Source organism: Panthera uncia, assembly GCF_023721935.1.
Source record: "Panthera uncia isolate 11264 chromosome B3 unlocalized genomic scaffold, Puncia_PCG_1.0 HiC_scaffold_1, whole genome shotgun sequence".
Lineage (NCBI taxonomy): Eukaryota > Metazoa > Chordata > Mammalia > Carnivora > Felidae > Panthera > Panthera uncia.
The window spans coordinates 44817079-44836893 of record NW_026057582.1 but is presented as its reverse complement, the minus strand read 5'-3'; the positions used below and the strand labels follow the sequence as shown (position 1 = coordinate 44836893).

General features: G+C 49.1%; 1 protein-coding gene across 2 annotated transcripts; it reads right to left on the bottom strand.

Annotated features, from left to right (window-relative positions):
• Nucleotides 1-751: 751 nt before the first annotated feature.
• Nucleotides 752-7896, bottom strand: BMP4 (bone morphogenetic protein 4). 2 transcript variants are annotated; one of them, XM_049612777.1, is made up of 4 exons: nucleotides 7818-7896; nucleotides 4351-4475; nucleotides 2883-3209; nucleotides 752-1876 (listed from the first exon to the last, which is right to left on the bottom strand). In XM_049612777.1, exons 1-4 carry the CDS (start codon nucleotides 7877-7879, stop codon nucleotides 1020-1022), a joined length of 1371 nt encoding a protein of 456 aa, XP_049468734.1. In that variant the 5' UTR covers nucleotides 7880-7896; the 3' UTR covers nucleotides 752-1019. The 2 variants fall into 2 exon arrangements, with proteins under 2 accessions (XP_049468734.1, XP_049468735.1); XM_049612778.1 differs by having other exon boundaries at nucleotides 754-1876; nucleotides 2883-3262; nucleotides 7608-7892.
• Nucleotides 7897-19815: the final 11919 nt, after the last annotated feature.

The window sequence follows — 19815 nt, the reverse complement described above, 5'->3', positions numbered from 1 at the left end:
CAGTATCTGATCCCTTTGCCACCCAAGCCCAATCTGTTAGAATTTTAGGCCTTCATGTGGGGAATAGAAGGACAGGGGGCAAAAGCCAAGAGACATTGGAGGATTCCACCATTGTGGTATATTAAAATACTGGTCACCAAACTTTTCAAAGGTAAGGCACATTTTTTGTTCTATTCAATAAAACCCACTTCACCCCCCCCCCCACCCCAAAGCCTGTCAAAACAAACGCACACACACACATACACATTAATATGTGAATGTACAAATTAGTTTTGGTTTGAAAATACATCATCGTTGCCTATAATAAATGGAAACACCCTAGCTATCATAAAACTGCAGTGGGAATCATTCCTTAGAGTTGAGACTCTATCCATCACACTCAGCTGGGACGCACCTCTCACAGGTGAGCAAAAACAGAAGATGTACAAGGAGCCCAAATCTGAGTCTTTAATCTGGCCTACTCCTTTCATCCCACTGTTTCTCCAAGGCATGTGTCATCCAGATGGGAGAGGATGCTGCGTCCTTGTTAACATTAAATAGAAATGGAAAACAATTCATCCTGGCAATTACCATCTCTCTACCATCAGTTTACTTCCTGTCCCTCCAACTTCACCACCTCTAGTTACCACCCTCTGACTTCCATCCTGCCCCCAGCCCCTCCTTAACAGAGGGGTTGGAGGGGGGCAGGGGTGGCACATAAATCTCTTTCAAAAGAGATGGGGCAGAAGGAAAAGAGAAAGGATTAAAGAGAAAAGGAACAGTTTACCTTTAAAATAATGACTCATTTTATTTTTTCTTTTAATATGTAGTTATAAATATATTTTGTCAAAATATATGATCAATATGGTCAAAACATTTGCACGTAAAGTCATAAATAAGGTCAAGGTGAATGTTTAGGTTTTTTTTTTTCCTTTTTTTTTTTTTCTTTTTAAAGATAAAAGTCCAGCTATAAGGAAGCAGTCTGTGTAGTGTGTGGGTGAGTGGATGGGAACTTGTGTGTCCCCGAAGACTGCCTGACGTCAGCGGCACCCACATCCCTCTACTACCATCTCTTGATAATTTTTCAGTACCACCTTGTCATACTCATCCAGGTACAGCATGGAGATGGCGCTCAATTCAGTGGGAACACAACAGGCTTTGGGGATACTGGAGTTGACAGAGTTGACCAGGGTCTGCACAATGGCATGGTTGGTGGAATTGAGGTGGTCGGCCAGTGGAAAGGGGCAGTCCCCGTGGCAGTAGAAGGCCTGGTAGCCCGGCGGGGCCACAATCCAATCGTTCCAGCCCACATCGCTGAAGTCCACGTAGAGCGAGTGGCGACGACAGTTCTTATTCTTCTTCCGGGCCCGCTGTGGGTGATGCTTGGGGCTACGTTTGGCCCTCTGGCGTCGGGTCAAGGCATGTCCTCGGCCATCATGGCCAAAAGTGACCAGGAGGGGCCGGAGCTGGGCCCAATCCCCACTCCCTTGAGGTAACGATCGGCTAATCCTGACATGCTGGCCCTGGTGGGTCCGTGTCTGATGGAGGTGAGTCACCTCAATGGCCAGCCCATAGTTCGGCTGTTTCTCCCGGGTCCAGCGAAGGACCGCAGGGCTCACATCAAAAGTTTCCCACCGTGTCACATTGTGGTGGACCAGTCTCGTGTCCAGTAGTCGTGTGATGAGGTGCCCAGGCACCACTTCTGCCGGGGGCTTCATAACCTCATAAATGTTTATTCGGTGAAAGCCCTGCTCCCAATCGGGGCCCTGGTTCACCTGCTCCCGGAAGAGTCGAAGCTCTGCGGAAGAGACCACCTCGTTCTCTGGGATGCTGCTGAGGTTAAAGAGGAAACGAAAAGCAGAGTTTTCGCTGGTCCCTGGGATGTTCTCCAAGTGTTCTAGGCACCGTTGAGGAAAAGAAAAAAGGGAAAAGGAAAAAAAAAAAAAAGCACATTAACTTTTTTGAGAGTTAAAAAAGTCAAGAAACAGCTTCAGTCAAGAAGCACTGGGTGATGAGTGGTGAATTCTGCTTCCATAGTGGAAGCCTATTTGGGGAAAGAAACATACCTTTTCATTTGAAGGAGCAGATACACGGGCAGCTAGCAAACCAGCAAAACTTAGCTAGCATGCAGCGAGCACCAAAGACAGAAAGGATCTCCCAACCTCCTTTATATGTCTAATAATTTCCATGTGTCAACTCTTTACTCCACCACCATCAGACTCCCCTTTTAAAGCTCTCTTGGCTTTGTGTACACAGTTTTCTTTACAAGTGGTTATAAAGAAAAAGGGGGGCCAACAGAGCAGAGGCGGGAGGAAACAGGCACACAACTACCCTCTCCCTCTTCTTCCACTTTCGAGTATGTTACTAAACATTTCCCCAGCGATCTTGGAAACACAGAGCATGCCTTGTTGATCATGTTACAGAGGGGAAAATAAATTCCAACACAGTAATGATGCTGGTGGATTAATAACTCAGATTTACTTTGGAAAAGAAACATCCGCTAGGAAACATTCAGATCGGATTACAAGGCCCCTATTGAATAAACCTGACAAACACACAGCTGTAATATTAAATTCAGTAGGTGCTTTGAAAAAAACGGGCAGAAAACCTGGCAGAAAAGACTTTGATATAGCAAAAACACACCGCGGGGGCTAGCCCACGTCTGAGTGGTGTCATTCCCTTGCCCCCGAAACCCCTCCCCTCTGTCTCTAAAAAATAAATTCAGCCACAGCTCTTGGAGGTAAGCAGCTCTGTTCCCGGCCTCCAGGATTTGGGGCTTTGATGTAACCTGAACTCTTGTCCCCCAGGGCTTCCACTGTCCCACCAACCAGCCCTACTAGCGCCCCCCCACCCCCCACCCCCACCCCCACCCCACCACCGCCAGACTCTCCTCAGGGACTGACCTTCGTGGTGGAAGCTTCTCACGGTGTTGGCCCTACTGGCGGGGCGCTCAGGGTACTCCAGCCCGACGCTGTGGGTCTGCTCTTCCTCCTCCTCCTCCCCAGACTGGAGCCGGTAAAGATCCCGCATGTAATCTGGGATGACGGCGCTCTTGCTAGGCTGCGGCCGGCGGCGCAGCCCGAACATCTGCAGAAGTGTAGCCTCGAAGTCCCGCAGGAGCTCATGGCTCTGCCCTGAGCGGCGTCCTCCCGCGTGGCCCTGAATCTCGGCGACTTTTTTCTTCCCCGTCTCAGGTATCAAACTAGCATGGCTCGAGCCTCCTAGCAGGACTTGGCATAATAAAACGACCATCAGCATTCGGTTACCAGGAATCATGGTGTCTCTGGGGAGGGGGAGGAGGTGGAAGGTTAAAGAATAAATAAACACCAATAACTGGAGAAATAGAGATGTCTCTGCATATGCATATAAGGCTAGCGATGGAGGGTCAAATGTAAAACAGGTCAGAAAGATCAAGTTTGTGTCTTCTCCCTCACACACCCCCACCATCAGCAGCTGCAGCCATGCACGGCCTGAAAGTAGGAATTGCCCTGTAATTACTTGGTCTAACTTGTTTACAGTCAAATAACCCCAAATCAGATAGCCTCCATCCTGTTAATCTTTTTTTGTCCCAACTGCTATCTGAGCCATGATCTCAGCTTGGTTTCTTCAAGGATAAACAGTTAACATTGAGGGGGTAAGAAAGGGTGGGGGAGGGAGAACTATAATGCCACTGCTCTCCACTTCAGACCTTCAGCCTCTCTCCCTCTTCCTCCACACCCCCCCCCCCACCTTCTTCCTCCGCCTTCCTTCCACAACTTCCAGCTGGTTCGGAGCGGGAGGGTGGGCGAAGACACTGGGCGGCAGGGTCCAGAGGCTGAGGCCGAAGTCGTGGTCTGGGAGCTGACCCAGTGACTTGACGGTTTATTTTACTGTGGCTGATGAGTTTGAAATGCCCAGCAAAAAGCATCTGATCGCGCCCACTACTCACTCCCAGGAAAGCAGGGGGGCGGGGGAGTGGGATGATTCCGAGAGAGACCTCTGTGACTTTTGACAAGCAGCTGGGAACATGCACGGGGGCACTAGGTGCTCCCCAGTTAAGTGTGCGTGCGTGTGTGTCTGTGTGTGTGTGTGTGTGGTTGCCCAGAAGGTACAACCCGGGGCTGAGAACCTTTCATCTCTTTAGCCCCCTCTTGCTCCCCTTTCTTGCAACGCACCCGATCTGAGAGCGCGAGTGGGAGCAAGCAGCACTTTAAACAAAACCGGTATGCTCAGAGCCCCGCGGCTGCCCGGCCAAGAAGAAAGCGACAGCGCTGCCAGAAAGCGGAGTGTGAACTCTGGAAAAAAGGTCCGACGGGAGGGACACAAGGCGAGCAGGGGTGGGGAGGGCAGAGTGAAATCCCAGGAGGGGGGAAGGAAGAGGTGTCTACTCACTGACAGAAAACAAGGCATATAATAACAGTCCATGATTCTTGACAGCCAATCTTGAACAAACTTGCTGGAAAGGCTCAGAGGAGCTGCGGCAGTGCGTTGCTCTGGATGGCACTACGGAATGGCTCCTAAAATGAATATTTGAATATAATGAGACTCTGGCGCAGACAGACTCTGTTTTTCTTCCAGCCCCTCTGAGTCACGTGAACGCAGAGGGCCCGCCCCGCGCACTGAGGAGCCCGCCCTTCCCTCAGCGGGCGGCGAAAGGGCCCGCGCGCCCTCCCCCCCGCGGCCCCGCCCCCTCGAGGAGAGGCCAACCCCCGCGCCGGCCGCCAGAGCCGCCTGCGGTCCGGGAGGAGCTCCGGGCGGCGCTCGGAGCAGCCCCCAGCCGGTCCCCGGGAGCAGTACGCGGAGGAGCGAGGTCCTCGCTTCTACCTGCGGCGTTCGGTGCAGCGGGCCGGGCCCTCGCCCCCGACCTGAAGCCGGAGGATCTGGGGCTCACTGTATGGGCTGCGCCTCTTGGCGCGAACTCGGTTCAAGTGGGGCCGGGAGCGGGGGCGGCGTCCCGGCAGCTCAAAGCCTCACCAACAGAGGGGCACTTAAAAAGGAAAGAGCTTCGGGACACACAAACGGGCGCGCGCGCACGCACCCCGCCACTTCCTCCCCGGGGTCTCCGCGAGGCCAGATATTTCTAACAGCGACAGCCGGTCACCCCGAGGCGAACGCCTGCGAGTGCTCAGAGGAGCCAGGCTGGTGCTGGAGCTTCTAGCCCAAAGCTGCCACCCCTGTCACGCACCGGGCCGGAGGGGGAGGTGTTGGGCGGAGATCGGTGTGGGAAAGTGGGGAGGGAGCGGCCGTGGGGCTATTTTCTGCGCTCCCATTTCGGAGAATCTCCGCACCGCGTCGGCCGGGGGGTCCTCTCCAAGCAAAGCAAATCCCCAAAGAAAGCGGTCGGCGGGCCATTCAAGGCGGAGGGGAGGACTCAAAAGGAGACGTCGCCGCGGAAAGAGCGCATCACAAGTTTCAGGTCTTAATGTCGCTGAGGTTTTACAACTCCCGACCCAGCGCAGAAACGAAATCCCGCTGCGTTCCAAGGAGTCGAGAAAACCGTGAACAGATTTCGGCCTGCGCTCGACCTCTGTGTCTGCGTCTCTCTCTCTCTCTCTCTCTCTCTCTCTTTCTCTCTCCAGATTGTCTTATTTTTGAAACCACCACTCCTCCCCCCCGCCACTTCCTTCCCCCACCCCCTTCCTCCTTTGCACCAGCTGCAGAGTCGCAGCAAATATTTCTTCAAGAATTCTACCAACCCACAGCTCGAGGAACTACCGGGATGTCCTGCCTAACGGGAGATGCTGCAGGCGTGGGTCGTTCTGCACTGGGGCCTTTTCGAAAACCTGTCCCGCTCGACTCTGCGTCGGCCCCGGCCCGCGCCGGGTCCCAAGCCCCGGACTCCCGCTCCCGTGGCCACTGCACCCGGCCTCTCTTCCCTGCGGCTCTTCCCAAGTTCCAGCCTCCAGTCGTTTCAGAGACGGGAAGCTCAACTTGCCCGCCTCTCTCCCTCAAATTTGGTTTCCTTCTCGGGGGCACTCGCGGGAAGCCTTTGAGGAAGAGTAAGGAATCAAGCTCTTAGCCCTCCCTCCGAGCCCGGGCTGCCCGGCGCCGCCCGGCACCGCCGGCCAGGGTGTGGAGGCCGCGGGCGCAGCTGCGCGACGGTCGGCGCCCCGGGAGCGCCGCGCCGCTTCTTGAGCGGCTCTCCGGTTTTCCTGCTCTCGTGCCACCGCAGGGTCTGACTGCGAAAGGGCTGGGAGAGCAAACGGGTTATTTGAGACGCCGGGAACCCTAAAAAAAAAAAAAAAAAAAAAAAAGCCCCGTGGGAGGAGCTGTAGAAATGGGAAAAGCAGACGGGGAAGAGCAAGTCCCCGCGGGGCGAAGGGCCGGTGGAAGGGGCGGGCGCCCGGGATCCCCGGACAATCCTCTGCCCCAAGGAATCTCCTAGGGCGGCGGCGGGAGCGCGCGGCGCTAAAACCCGGAGGCTGGACCAAGAGCGGGTTGTGTTTCAATTTCAGATTCCGTAGGATTCGTCTCTAATCACGTTTTCCTCCCCCAATCCGCCCCCCTCATTTTTTGAAATAAAAAGATAAACGTCGAAAAGGATATTCGTCTCCAGAACTTTTTCTTGGGAGTGGGGGGAGGCAGGGATGCAACTCGTGACGATTGTCCTTTACTTCCCCGCCCGAGTCTTCTTCCGACGCCGAAGTTGGCCCAGAGGTGGCCTCAGTTTACTAAGTCTACGTTTGCGGAGGGGGTGGGGGAGCTTAACGTCTCACAAAGCTTTCAGCCCACAAACTGCGATCTTCACAGTCCATCCACCTAAGCTGTGCCCAGGAAGCGTCGGAAGCGTCGGGCCCGACTCCCGCAGGGAGGGGTCCACAAGGACCCAGGAATCCCAGGGCTCTTGCCAGTCGGCTCTGGGCAAGGAGGACCAGCAAGAGCCTGGGTCCGTAGCGCGTCTCGCCAGCGACTCCCCATGGGCCACCACACCGCAGGAAGACGCGTGCCCGGAGCGCGAGGCATCCTGACTATGGTCCCTACAGACCCTACACCAGGAAACGATAGGGGAGAGGCTCCTTGGAGGCTGCAAGTTCATGAAAATAGCTTGTGCAGCAGGCACGTCGTGCAGCGGCATATCGCGTGCTCTCAGGGGCTCCCGCCGGCTGGGGGCCGGGTCGGGTGACACTCCCCTCGACGCAGCCCCTCTGGCGGCGCGCAAGATCCGGAGGCTGCAGGACCGCGCTCCCCGCGAGAGAACCAGCCCTGGTTAGGTGTTCTTTCTCCACCTCGCGGTCCCTCGGCCCTCTCACACTCTCAGGACCTCGGAGCCGACACTCCTTTCTCTCCCGGCCCTTCCCGTCCGGGGATCGCAAACGCCAGTGCCCTCGCAACGCGTTCGTCTCAGGACCCCTCAGTCTTTTCCCAGCGACCCGCAACTAGAGGCTCCTCTTTTTCCCTTCTCTTCTGCTCCGAACCTATCAAAGGTGGAAATGGCCCGGGGCCGCCAGACGGAGAAAGTGGCCTGGGTAGAGACAGCAGAAGACGTGGAAGTGCCTTTCAGCGCCAGCATCCCTACCTCTAGCACCACGGTTGGAGAAAAAATAGGCCACCTTTAGCGGTGGCCACAGGCTGAGCCCCCCCGCCGTTCCCCCCAAGGATGCTCCCCGGCCCCCTCTGCCCGGCTCCCCTCGCCAGGTAGCCTTGCTCACCATAGGTCCCTTCAGTAGCGGGCTTGCCAGCAGCAGCTCCCGGGGACCTCTGAACGGCTGCAGTGAACCTGGGCAAGGACCGAGGACTGGGGCGCTGCAGGCTCGAGACGGCGCGGACGGGAATCCCATCAGGGAGAGAGGCGAGCTACTCAGCCCCGAGCGGCCGCAGCGTCTCAGGCTCTCGTCCCTCGGCTCGGGTGCCACACTCACCTAGCTTCCGGACAGGGCTCCGCTCTCCTTCCCTCCCTCCCTCCTCCTCTGCCCTCGTGCATCTTCTCCTTCCCCCTCTTTCCCTCGCTCCCTTTCTTTCTTTCCTTCCTCCTCCTCTTCCCCGGCAGCCCCTCCCTTCTTCCCTCCGCCCTCGCTCGCCTCCCTTTCTGAGATGGGAGCCCCGCCCACATCCTCCCATCCAGCCGCCGGGCCTCGCCTCGCAGGCCCGGGTCCCGGAAGCCCGGGCTGCGCCGGAGTCCACTGCTGCTGCCCCGGCCCGGACGGTGCTGCCTCCAGCCCGGGGAAGCGGCCGGGGCTCACCTGGGGACCACGTGCAGAGGTACTAGAAAGCATGCACCGACTAGTCGCCGTTCCTTCCAAAAATACCCATGGGAGTCTGGGCTTCCCCGAGTTTAGAGTAACTGCAGCCCAAACTGATGATTAAAACACTGAGTAATCACCATTTACCCCGAGTAATTAGAGATAATGAAACACCTCTAAAATCAGGTTATGGAAAAAGGAGCTGTTGGATTGGCTTAAAGAGTGGCCTTCCATAAACTGTTAAAGGATTTCCAAACTGAGAAACAGGCTGTGCGCAGAACTGTGCGCGCTAAGAGGTACTTCTTTGGCTATTGAAAGGTCACCTTACTTCCAAAACATTTTTTTAAATGCTTCTTGTGGAAAGCCTTGGCGATGACCAAAACAAGATGGCCCCAATAAACAGTCTGGTTTCCCCTCCGCGACCCCAGGCCTAGCACTTTTGAGGACAGAGGTGGTGTGGAGACAGGCTGGGGCCATGTTTTTACAGTTAGAAAAGTCTGCTTATTGTAACTTAAGAACCACCACAGCAGTAATTTTTGTTGTTATTGTTGTTTATTTGTGGTGCGCCTAGGAATACTGTTAACCTCAGCAAACTGACCTTCTGAGGAGGTAACAACCACTGAAGCCTTTTTGGCCACAGGGAGAAAAGAAAAGGTTCCCTTTGTTCTGTTATTAAAGGAAGAAAAAGGGTGAAGAGTTGGCCCTGTCCTACGAGAAAGTGTTAGTAATTGTATTAGCAGGGAGGTGGAATGTGTGCTCTAAAACCTTCCCAAACAGGAGCTACTTTCACACAGTGTCTCTGATGAAGCAGTGAGGGAGACAGCAGCAGCATCCCTCTGGTGTACAAACACGGAAGGGGAAGGACAGCCAGGTTCCAGGAACTTGCCCACAGCCCTGCAGTAAATCACAGCCTCTGCTCTGGAGTCCTGAGCTAATACTGCAGGGTGGGGCTGAGGGTCACAGCCCAGAGCTCCAGGTAGCCAGGCAGTGCTGGAAGACTGAGCGTTTCCTGTCCTGGATTTTTTTTACCCTGGGATCCATACTAACTTCGCTGTCTCAGCAAAATATTTAGATCTTTACTTAAACAGGTATTGGTCCTGCGTACCTCATCTATAAAAACTTTACATTTACACTGTACCTTCAATATTCAGAAAACAGGCATCACTTCCTATGTGGAACACAGATGACCAAGTGGAATTGCATGAAATCAGGGGAACAGTGATGAGGGCAGGGCCAAGATGTCCTGCCATCTTTTCCAAGTTAGGCCTGTGAGGTCTGTTAGCCCCATAATGCCCCAAACAACAAAACAATCTGTATGGCTTTGAGCACTTCCTTTAATTCCCGTGGGTCTCAGTTTCCATACCCACTCTCAATTTAAAAATGATTGAACTTTTTTATTGAAATTCATTAAACATCCATCTTCTTTCATTTTAAATCACTCCTGAGCCCACTTCTTCTAAGAAGCTCTGATTAAACAGGGCAGGGCAATACTACCACCCTGAAAGATGGCCGACAATATCCCTCCAGCTTCCAGCATAATCAGAATCACACCCATAAATAATAACAAAATTCAAATTCCAGTGAAGAGTTACCTAGTGTCCATCCGGGGGCATTAGGTTCCTTTAGCACACTGCCTAGAGGAAGGACAGAGCAAATGTTCACCACGCCCCCTCAAATAATTAGTATTGTTTTAAATTATTTTTTAAAAATTTGTAACATTTATTCATTTTTGAGAGACAGAGTATGAGTGAGAGAGGGGCAGAGAGAGAGGGAGACACAGAATCCGAAGCAAGCTCCAGGCTCTGAGCTGCCAGCACAGAGCCCGACATGGGGCTCGAACTCACAGAGTGTGAGATCATGACCTGAGCCGAAGTCAGACATTTAACTGACTGAGCCACCCAGATGCCCCTTAAATTATGTTTTAACTTTATTTATTTTGAGAGACAGAACACAAGCAAGGGGTGGGCAGAAAGAGAGAGAGAGAGATTCCCAAGCAGGTTCTGCACTGTCAGCGCAGAGTCCTAAGTGGGGTTCAAACTCAAGAACCGTAAGATCATGACCTGAGCCAAAACCAAGAGTCAGATGCTTAACCAACTAAGCCACCCAGGCACCCCTGTTTAGCATTGTTTTAATCATCAATGAAATGTGTTCCTTAATATTTAAACTCAAAAACAACATGATATGCTGTGTTTAAAAGCAGGGCTTTGGGGTGCCTCTGTGGCTCAGTAGGTTAAGCATCTGACTTCAGCTCAGGTCATGATCTCATAGTTAGTGAGCTCAAACCCCACAATAGGTTTCTCGCTGGCAGTGTGCAGCCTGCTTAGATTTCTCTCTCTCTCCCTCTCTCTCTCTCTCTAAGTAAATAAATAAACTTTAAAAAAAAACTCTAAAAAAATGCAAGGCTTTATTTTAAGGCATGAGAAAGTGTGTGTGTGTGTGTGTGTGTGTGTGTGTGTGTGTGTGTTCTCACTCAAATGCTTTTGGATAACTGCTATTATCTCATGTGACCGAAGCCTAAATACTAAAATGGCCATTGGCCCACCCATGAGTGTGTGAAACTCACAGTCCAGGAGTTTCTAATTAAGCCACCTGACATACGTTGTTTAGACTCCTATAGGAACCTTTAGATGTGTGATGGAAGAACTCAGCTTCCGTTCTCTCCGGACAGCTTTATACCCAGCCCACATTGTATGCAGTGCAAACCATCTATTACCACCTCCCTTTATTCACTCCTCTTTTCCTTTTTACTTCCAATCTCTCGTGCCAAAGAAGAAATCACTTGTTGCTTAGAGAACTAAATCTATCACAGCCTAGTGATCAGAGTTGGTGAGGGAAATCAGTCCCTATCCGGAGCTTACTTGTGAATCTTGGTGTTTTTATAGAACATAATATAGCTGGGCCAAATGAAACTGTATCTGTTTGAGTCATTTAGATTAGGAGGAGAAATCTATCGTAATTCAAGAGTTGACTATTCCTCTTCTGCTGCTCCTGCTGAATGAAGGGCATTTGTTTGGGTTTTTCCTGGAAAGCATCAAGAAAGAGTAGCTCCACTGCAAGCCCTTAGGACGGCCTTTCTCAAGGTGTGTTCCGAGGACCTTAAACTTCAGAACGAGGCTGGAGGTGCTGATAAAATGCATATTTCCCAGCCTTGCCTGGCTCAGATGTACATGTTTCACAAGGTTTCCTGATAATTCTGAGCACACTAAAGCTTGAGAACTACTGTTTTAAAAGTTATTTCATGTAGGGGGTGCCTGGGTGGTTGAGTCGGTTAAGCGTTTGACTTCGGCTCAGGTCACGATCTCACAGTTCATGGGTTCGAGCCCCACATCGGGCTCTGTGCTGACAGCTCAGAGCCTGGAGCCTGCTTCGGATTCTGTGCCTCCCTCTCTCTCTGCCCCTCCCCCACTCGAGCTCTGTCTCTCTCTCTCTCTCTCAAAAATAAATAAACATTAAAAAAAGTTAATGAAAAAAGTTATTTCATGTACATTTTCAAGGCTGATAGGTACCATTAAAAGGCTGATACCTGGACATTATTAAACAGGCAAGGAATATGCTTGGCTTGTGCTTTATAAGCTGTTAAATACGGTAATTATGGTCTTCGTATATCCAGAGTACACCAAATAGGTCTTCGTAAATGAAAAGATTTCTAACCCTATCGGTGTAGTGGTCCTTACTTCAAGGTCCTTGATTAAGAACCACATCAAGTCATCAAATCTTTGCCAATTAAGTGTCTGCTGAAGCTATGGAGGGATACTTTGAAGGACTCCCCAGTCTTGGTGACTTAAGAAGCAGTAAGATAGATGAATTGGAACTGGAATTGCAAGGGATCTCTGAAACTTTTCTCTTATTAATTCGTTCATTTTTCTCTTATTAATATTTGCCATTTGTTACGTATTTGCTGTCTAGTCCTCACAACAACCCTCATAAAATCCTTGTTACACAGAGGAGAATCTGAAATTTAGACAGGTCTTATAAGTCTCTCAAGGTCACAGAGCTAGTAGGTCGGGGACCCAAAATGCAGACCCTGTCAGTTGGTCTCCACCTCCACATGCAGTTAGCTGGACTTGCGGAGGGATGGATCCCCATGGCCCAGCTTCTGAGTAAATAAGTCTTGCCCTGGAGGCTTTCCCAAGACCAAGGCATCAGCAGATGCTGTATCCTTACAGCATGCTGTTACAGAGAATTTCCGGGTATCTTCCCAGTTCTTAGAAGACAGAACAAAATCAAGACCCAGAAGCTTATCTCCTCCTGATCTTATTACATAGCCCACCTTAGGGCAAGACTTTATGTGACCTGCCCTGGGAGGAACAAGTTGTGATCTTGAGAAAGAAACGTTTACCTCTGCTGGGTCTCAATTTCCTCATTGTAAAATGTGAGGACTGACCAAGTTCTTTCTCAGGTCCCAGGATGGAGAAATCATATATCTACTAGTTAAAATCATGGTCAAATGGCTTCACCTCCAGAGTCTTGGGTATTCTCATTTATAATCTGAGAATAACAATTTCTATTTCTTAATATTCTTACTAGAAGCATTAAATGAGTTCATGTAATAAACTGGCAGGCATAAAGTGCTCAGCAAATATTAGCTATTATTTTTCTTCACAAAGGTAATGATTACAGGAGCAAAGTAGGTGAAGAGTCACTCTGGTGCTGGGTTTTATTCACTGTTAGTGATGCACTTTTTAAAGGAAGGGGTTATATCTCACACTGATTTTATAATCATTATGGGTGGACACATCTCAGATATTGATTGTATAAATCCTGTTAATGTGAATCAGCACTGCGCTGAGTTAACACTCATTATGGTTTGAATATATAGATCTGACCCATGAACAAATCTCTGCAAAGATGACTAGTGGCTGTCAAAGTGGACAGGCGTTAACTACTGAGAGCAAAGAAATAATAGGCTAGATGACATAGCTGAAACATTTTCCATCTCTAATTTTTCTGATCTCTAACGTCTCTGACTTTTAACAATTTTTCTCTCTACTTCTTGTTGAAATGTAAACCCATTTCCTTTACCCTGGTGTGAAGAAGAAATGTAAGCCTGATTGCCAAGTCTTCCTTCTCTGGTTATTTGAGACTGTGGTCAACCCTTGATACACCTCACTCAAAGCTAAATAATACTGGATTCTAATATTTTCTCATGAATAAAACAAACTGTAATACTATTTCAGTTTCCTGTGCCTTAAATTATTGTCTTGCTACTTTCTGGAATACAGTTCTTTTTTAAAATTCCTTCAAAACAGACCATCAAATATGGACAGAGAATTCTAATCAAGACCCCAGAGAGATCAGACAGATGAAAAGACTGCTTTTATGTCTTAACATATTTAACATGTGGATGGCAGACAGGGCAAGCATATTGAAATTTCTCTCTTTCCAAAGAGGATGGCATGGCAAATAATGAAGGATATTTGGCTTGCTGTTTTAAGCTTCCCCTGCTAAAAAGTCATCAACTATACCCACTTGCTTCTATAGCAGAGATGCTCTTTAGAAATAAATTATTATGCAATGTATCGAGAAGGTTAAAACTTTGGAAATTTTCTATCTCAGCATGTACATACTCTCTTTCTCTCCCTGTTGTACCTTAACAGCGTGACCTGGATGAAAATGCAGTGTCACGATGGCATGAGTTTTGGAAGCAGGGACATCACCCTGTACCAAATGAGTTGTTATGGTTCCCCAACCAGATGTCAATTGGGCAATACCATCAAACATTCTGTCCTCAATTCAAGCTAATAGCTTTCTACCCTTTTGCAAGGAAAGTTTTGTCCAAAGGAATATGTGATTCCAGTATTTTTTATTGTACAAATAAAACTTGGGTGTGTTTACAAATAGTCTAAATATTGCATGAGGGGGGAATCCTTTTCACCAATATCTCCCTCAAGAATAAATGTATATTTGTAACCGTTCAGGGATTATGTATAGATAGAACAAACATTCAAAAATGCTTGTTAATGTTCACTTTGTGAACATTCATCAAGTTGTACCATGAGATTTGTGCACTTTTCTATTCGTGTTATATATCAATAAACGTTTACTGAAAATATCCTTTTGAAATCATTCCTTAACGTTACTTTCTTTGACCATCGTCTGAAGCCCAGAAGAAAGAGACAACGTTTCTTGTCACCTCAGGTAACCAGGGGGTCGGGAAGGGCAAAGCTAAGAGAAGCACCATCTATAGTTCCATGGTGGCCACAGCGCCAAGGAAATGGACTTGTGGCTTCAGGGAATCCACTCTGGGGCCTCCCAAAGAAGAGCAGTTGAAGCAACCAGGGCCTGGCCTCTGGGGAACAGTGCTGCCCAAGATAAGAGAGCAAGATACTTGATGTGCCCCTGCACTCTTCTGAAGCCCAGGGAGGGCCAGAACCGCTGGGCCAGAAAAGAAGCTCCTGAAGGCCTATGCACTTTGGACTTAGCTCTTCCCCTCCCTGGCTTCTCCGGATGAGAGGCTCCGACAGGGCATTACAATGCGTCAGTCTTGGGGGGGGGGGGGGGGGGGGGGAGGCAGGGACAGAAGTGCACTAAGCCCAAAGAAAAAATAACAGCTCTGGAGAAAGAAATGGGCTCCATCTCCAGATTCTGGGAGTCCTAGGCTTGGCGACTAGGCTGCAGAGAAAGGCTGGGGACCGGATAGTAATGCAGAAGACGGGGCTCCGAAGGAGCGCCTCTCATGATGCCCAGCTCGGATGCAGACATGGCTATTAGGTGCATGTGGCCTTGCGTCCCCAGGGCCAGGCACCGAGATCACGAGACCACGCAAGCTCCGGTTAAGAAAGCGTGCGGTGAGAGGCTGCGGGAAAGGGACCGGCCTGCGTCTGCGGAGAGCGGAGACGCACCCGGCTCTCACCCGCGGCAGGCAGACGGAGAAGGAGGCGCCGACACCCGGAAATTCCGAGGCACTCCGTCCCTTCGCCGGCTGCAGGTGCGTAGCAGGCCGGGGACGCGAGCCTCGCCAGCCCCGGTGCGTCCTCCCGGGTCAGAAGCAGGAGTGGGCTTCCCCGCGGGCCCTCCAACGAACGTCCGCCGGCGTCCCCGAGGCCCGAGGGCCACGGAGGGGGCGGAGGCTCGGGAGGCTGCGGCCCCTCTCCTCCGGCACTCCCTGCGCGTCGCGGCCCGGGGTGAGCGGCCCAAGGTGCCGGCACCGGCTGTTGGACGCCACCCGGCTCGCCTCCCAGGGTCCCTCCGCCGCAGCCTCCTGCCGCGCGGCGGCCTCTGGCTCTGGCCTTGGCCCCTCTGGCTCGGCGGCTGCACCTTCCTACCTGCGAGAGCTCGCCCCGCTCTCAGACTCGTTTTGCAAGATTTGTGCTCCAGGTGCCTAACCTGACCCCCACTTAAATAAACAGCGAGCGCAGCCCGCCACCTGGGCTAGCCACCCGCACAGAATTTCCGTGCACCCGCGAGAGTGGCTCCACAGAGCTCCCACTTCTTTCTCCCTCTACCTCGACCTGGAAACTCTGAACTTATTCCTGCAGAAGGGGGGGGGGGTGGGGAGAATAGAAGGAAGACGGAGAGGGAGGGAGAGGAGGAGGACCGTCCTAACGTGGTTCCCGCGACAAGTTTGCTCCAGCTCTCTCCAGCACCCCCCACTCCCACCCCTTAGATATGTTGGGGCACAGGGTACTAGAGTCCTGCTTCCACTCGCTGAACATTAAATTTGGATAGTATTTGTTAACCTTGCCCCTTGCTCCCCACCCCATGCCCTCCTCTACCGGTTCCGTCTTTAGATAAGTTGTCCAGACTGCAGACTCTGGTTTTTCCCATCAAGTAAGGGAAAAGAGTGAGCTTCCTCAGGGGCCTAGGCTTCTGGGACCTGCCATTTCTACTTGCCAAGCCCAGCAGTGATATCTGCCAGTTTATGCAACACCAGGGAGGGGAGATTAATAAGGCTAGGAAGAGGAGGAGCAGGGATCTGGCATGGAGAAAGCCAGCAAGGAAGAGGCTGCTGGAAGAGGCTTCAGATGGCCTCTGGTGGGGCAGTGGATCATTGCCAAACAACCTGGGGGGCCCTAGCCTTCCCTCAAGAGAGGTAAAAATGAAACATGACAAGGACACTCCTTTATCCAGTACATAGGAATGTCAGGCTGGATTTTGAAGACTTTGCCTCAGAATTCTGATTTCCATTCTGAAAATCTTTTTCTTCCTTCGTCACTTCCTACCAGTGTTAGGGTGTCTTCAGTTTGCACCAGAATGTGCTGTGCCGCTCCTGCATCTGATTACTTCTTTAGCTGGAACCTGAGAAAGTTGGATAGTATGGTTTTATGTCCCCACCTTTAGACTGAATTAGGAAGAAAAAAAAAAAACACACACAACAAAACAGAAATAGAAACTGGAGGACTGAAAAACAAAAGGTCTTAGTGGAATATGAAAGTGAGAGCTAGCATTCTTTGTTGTATTTAAATTAAATGCTAATCTAATTTTAGCAGTAGTTTAAATTAGAGATTCTTAAACGTGCTAAGTGGCATCATTAAGGATCCCTAGATGGATTTTAGGAGATCTGTGAAAACCACAAAATTTAGGCATACAATGATGGAGGTGGATGTAAAAGTGCAGGGAGGAGGCATAATTTTATTGAATTTTTAAGGGGGTTTGGACCCAGGAAGGGTTAAAAACCTGCAGAATATGTTGCATGCCATCCCTTTCTTATCGGAGAATGTCTCCAAGCTTCACACACACACACCTTGACTCAGTGGTACATAGCTTTCACACTCCGGAGCAAAATGTTCTTAACTGTTCATTGAGATAACAGAAATGTCTGTTTAGAGCCAACACCCATAGGGGAAAGGATCCTGGTGGAAAAACAGAAAAGTAACCTGGATCTCAGGTCCCTGCTCTGCTCTGTGTTAGCTGTACCCTCCACTTACCCACCTAAGACTCCTGAGAGTCTTAGTTTATGGAAGTGCTGGGGTGTATGTGAAACTAATTCACAGATCACAAAACATATGGCTAGTGGCATTTACTTATGAAAATAAATGCTTATGTTCCACATGCTAGTTATAATTAGATGAACAATTATGTAAATAATTATAATTAGGTGAATATTTGCATATTTTCTTCCACCATATACTTACATGGAAAATCAACATACTTTGGATTCCTGACCATTCTTAGGCATGTTCATGTTTCATTATTTCACTTAATCTTTGAAACAATTTATGACTGGTATATTATAGTTATCCCCTCCCCCCTCCCTTCTGCCCCTTTTTTTTATTTGAAGAAAGAAAGCCAAAAAGAGGTTAAGTCAATTGCCCAAAGCCACCCAACTAACACCAGATTTCAACTTCAGATGAGATCCCTACTTTAAAGAAGGGATATTAGGAAAAAAAAAAAAAAAGAAAAAAAGCAAATTTTGTTTAGATTTAGGTAAATTTAATTTCTATGGTACTTGTGCATTCTGTGCAAAGTATAAGTTTTTAAATTAGAGCAGCCACTTCCTTTTCATTTCCTCCATGTTTTGGGTTCACCAGCAAATTAATGGAAATTTATACACATAGTTCCTTATTAGTGGCACCTATGCTTCAACTAATAAGGCAGCCTCGGAAGAGAAAGAACGCCTCTGCCCTCCACTCCCGTAATCCCTTCCGGTAACCCTCTGTAGGAAGCACTGTCCCCTTTGGCAGCTGACAAATGGCGAAACTCCTCCAAACAGTTCAGTGTCTCAGCCAAGTGAGTTAGTAAGAACGTAGATCTTTTTTTTTGGCTATACCATCAAGTCATAGAGCTAATGAAAACAGAACGGACTTATTTTGCTGTTCCCTGGTACATTAAAAGGTACATTAAAAGGTACATTAAAAGAAGTGCTGGAAGCCCTGGTCCACCAGTATTTCTTCTAAACACTTTCTTATGCCTTTAGCATTTGTATGTGGGTTTGTTCAACAGATAGTTCTCCTATTTTGTTTCTCTTTAGCATAAAACCCATAATACCAAACTCTACACTACTTAGTTTGTGGAAGCTCCAGAGAGCAGGCAGACATCTGTTCTTGATCTTTAATTATGCTTTAATTATGGCTTGAGAACCAGTATCACAGAAAATGAGTTGCTGGAGGGCAAGGCCCAAAAGCAAAAACAAAACAAAACAAAAAATATGGACCATAGTAGGCACCCTGCTCAAAAAAATTATGTATACTGGTATGTTTCTGTAAAGGCCTCAGGTTGCTAGGCTGGAGTAATTGATGAAAACATCTCCGTAACATGCACTTAAGTAAGGGGGAATTGACGAAATGATTTTTCAAAGTGCAGTAGCCCATGTAGTGTGATTTTTTAAAAATAGACTTGATGTCAGAGAGTCTGGTTTTAGGTATAGCTACACCAGTGCATACTAGATGTTTGAACCTGGCTGGATATGGGATTTCATTTCTGGAGGCTGCCATTTCTTCATGAGTTATATGGGCTAGGATCTCTACACTTTCAGTTGTCAACAAGCTTTTTCTGTAAAGGACCAAATAGCTAATTATTTACGCTTTGTGGGCCACATACTGCCTCTATTTCTTCCCCTCCTTCCCTCCCCCCTTATCTTGCCCCCATTTCCTTCTCCTCCTCCTTCCTTTCTCTTTCTTCTCTTCCCTTTTCCTCCTCCCACAACTGTTTACAGATGTACAAACCATTCACGTTAGGTTGTTAGGGCTTCTGTACCAAAGCACCACAAAGTGTGTGGCTTAAACATCAGAAATGTATTGTCTCACAGTTCTGGAGGCTACAAGTTGACATCATCCGGTCAGCAGAGTTGCTTCCCTCTGGGGACATGAGGAAGAGTTTGGTCCATGGCAATCTTTGGCGACCCTTGGTTTATAGAAACTTCAACCCAGCCTCTACTCTGACAGTCACACGGCATTCTCCCTGTGTGTCTGCGTCCAAATTTCTCCTCTTTGTCAGGACACCAGTCATACTGGGCTAGGGGCCCATCCTACTCCAGTATGACCTCATCTTAACTAATTATGTCTGAATTGACCCTGTTTCCAAATCAAGGTCACATTCTGAGATGATGGGGGTTAGGTTTCAACATATGAGTTTTAGAGGGACACAATTCAATTCATAGATCATTCTTGGCTCGTGGACCATACAAACATAGGTTGCAAGCAATAGTTTGCTAATCTCCTTAGTAAGGCCCCTGTTCATTCAAAAGTCCTATAATTCTCTATTCTTCATGACTTTAAATCACAAATTGTCTTATGCTATCCATTTACTTAACATTTTTTTTTTATTGAACATTTACATATGCTAGGCACTGTCCTAGATTCTGGTGCATAGCAATGAAAAAAATGGATTAAGGGGCGCCTGGGTGGCTTGGTCGGTTAAGCGTCCGACTTCGGCTCAGGTCATGATCTCACGGTCTGTGAGTTCGAGCCCCGCGTCGGGCTCTGTGTTGACAGCTCAGATCCTGGAGCCTGTTTCAGATTCTGTGTCTCCCTCTCTCTCTGCTCCTCCCCTGTTCATGCTCTGTCTCTCTCTGTCTCAAAAATAAATAAACGTTAAAAAAAATTTTTTTTTAAAATGGATTAAAAATCCTTGTCCTGGGTCTTACAATCTAGTAGGGAAGGCAGACCACCAACAAGTAAATATGAACAACTTATAGCATGTTAGATGGAACGAAGTACCAAGAATAAAAATAAAGTGGGAAAGAGATATAGCAATGGGGTTGAATTTTAAGAGTAGTCACGAATGCATCACAGAAAAG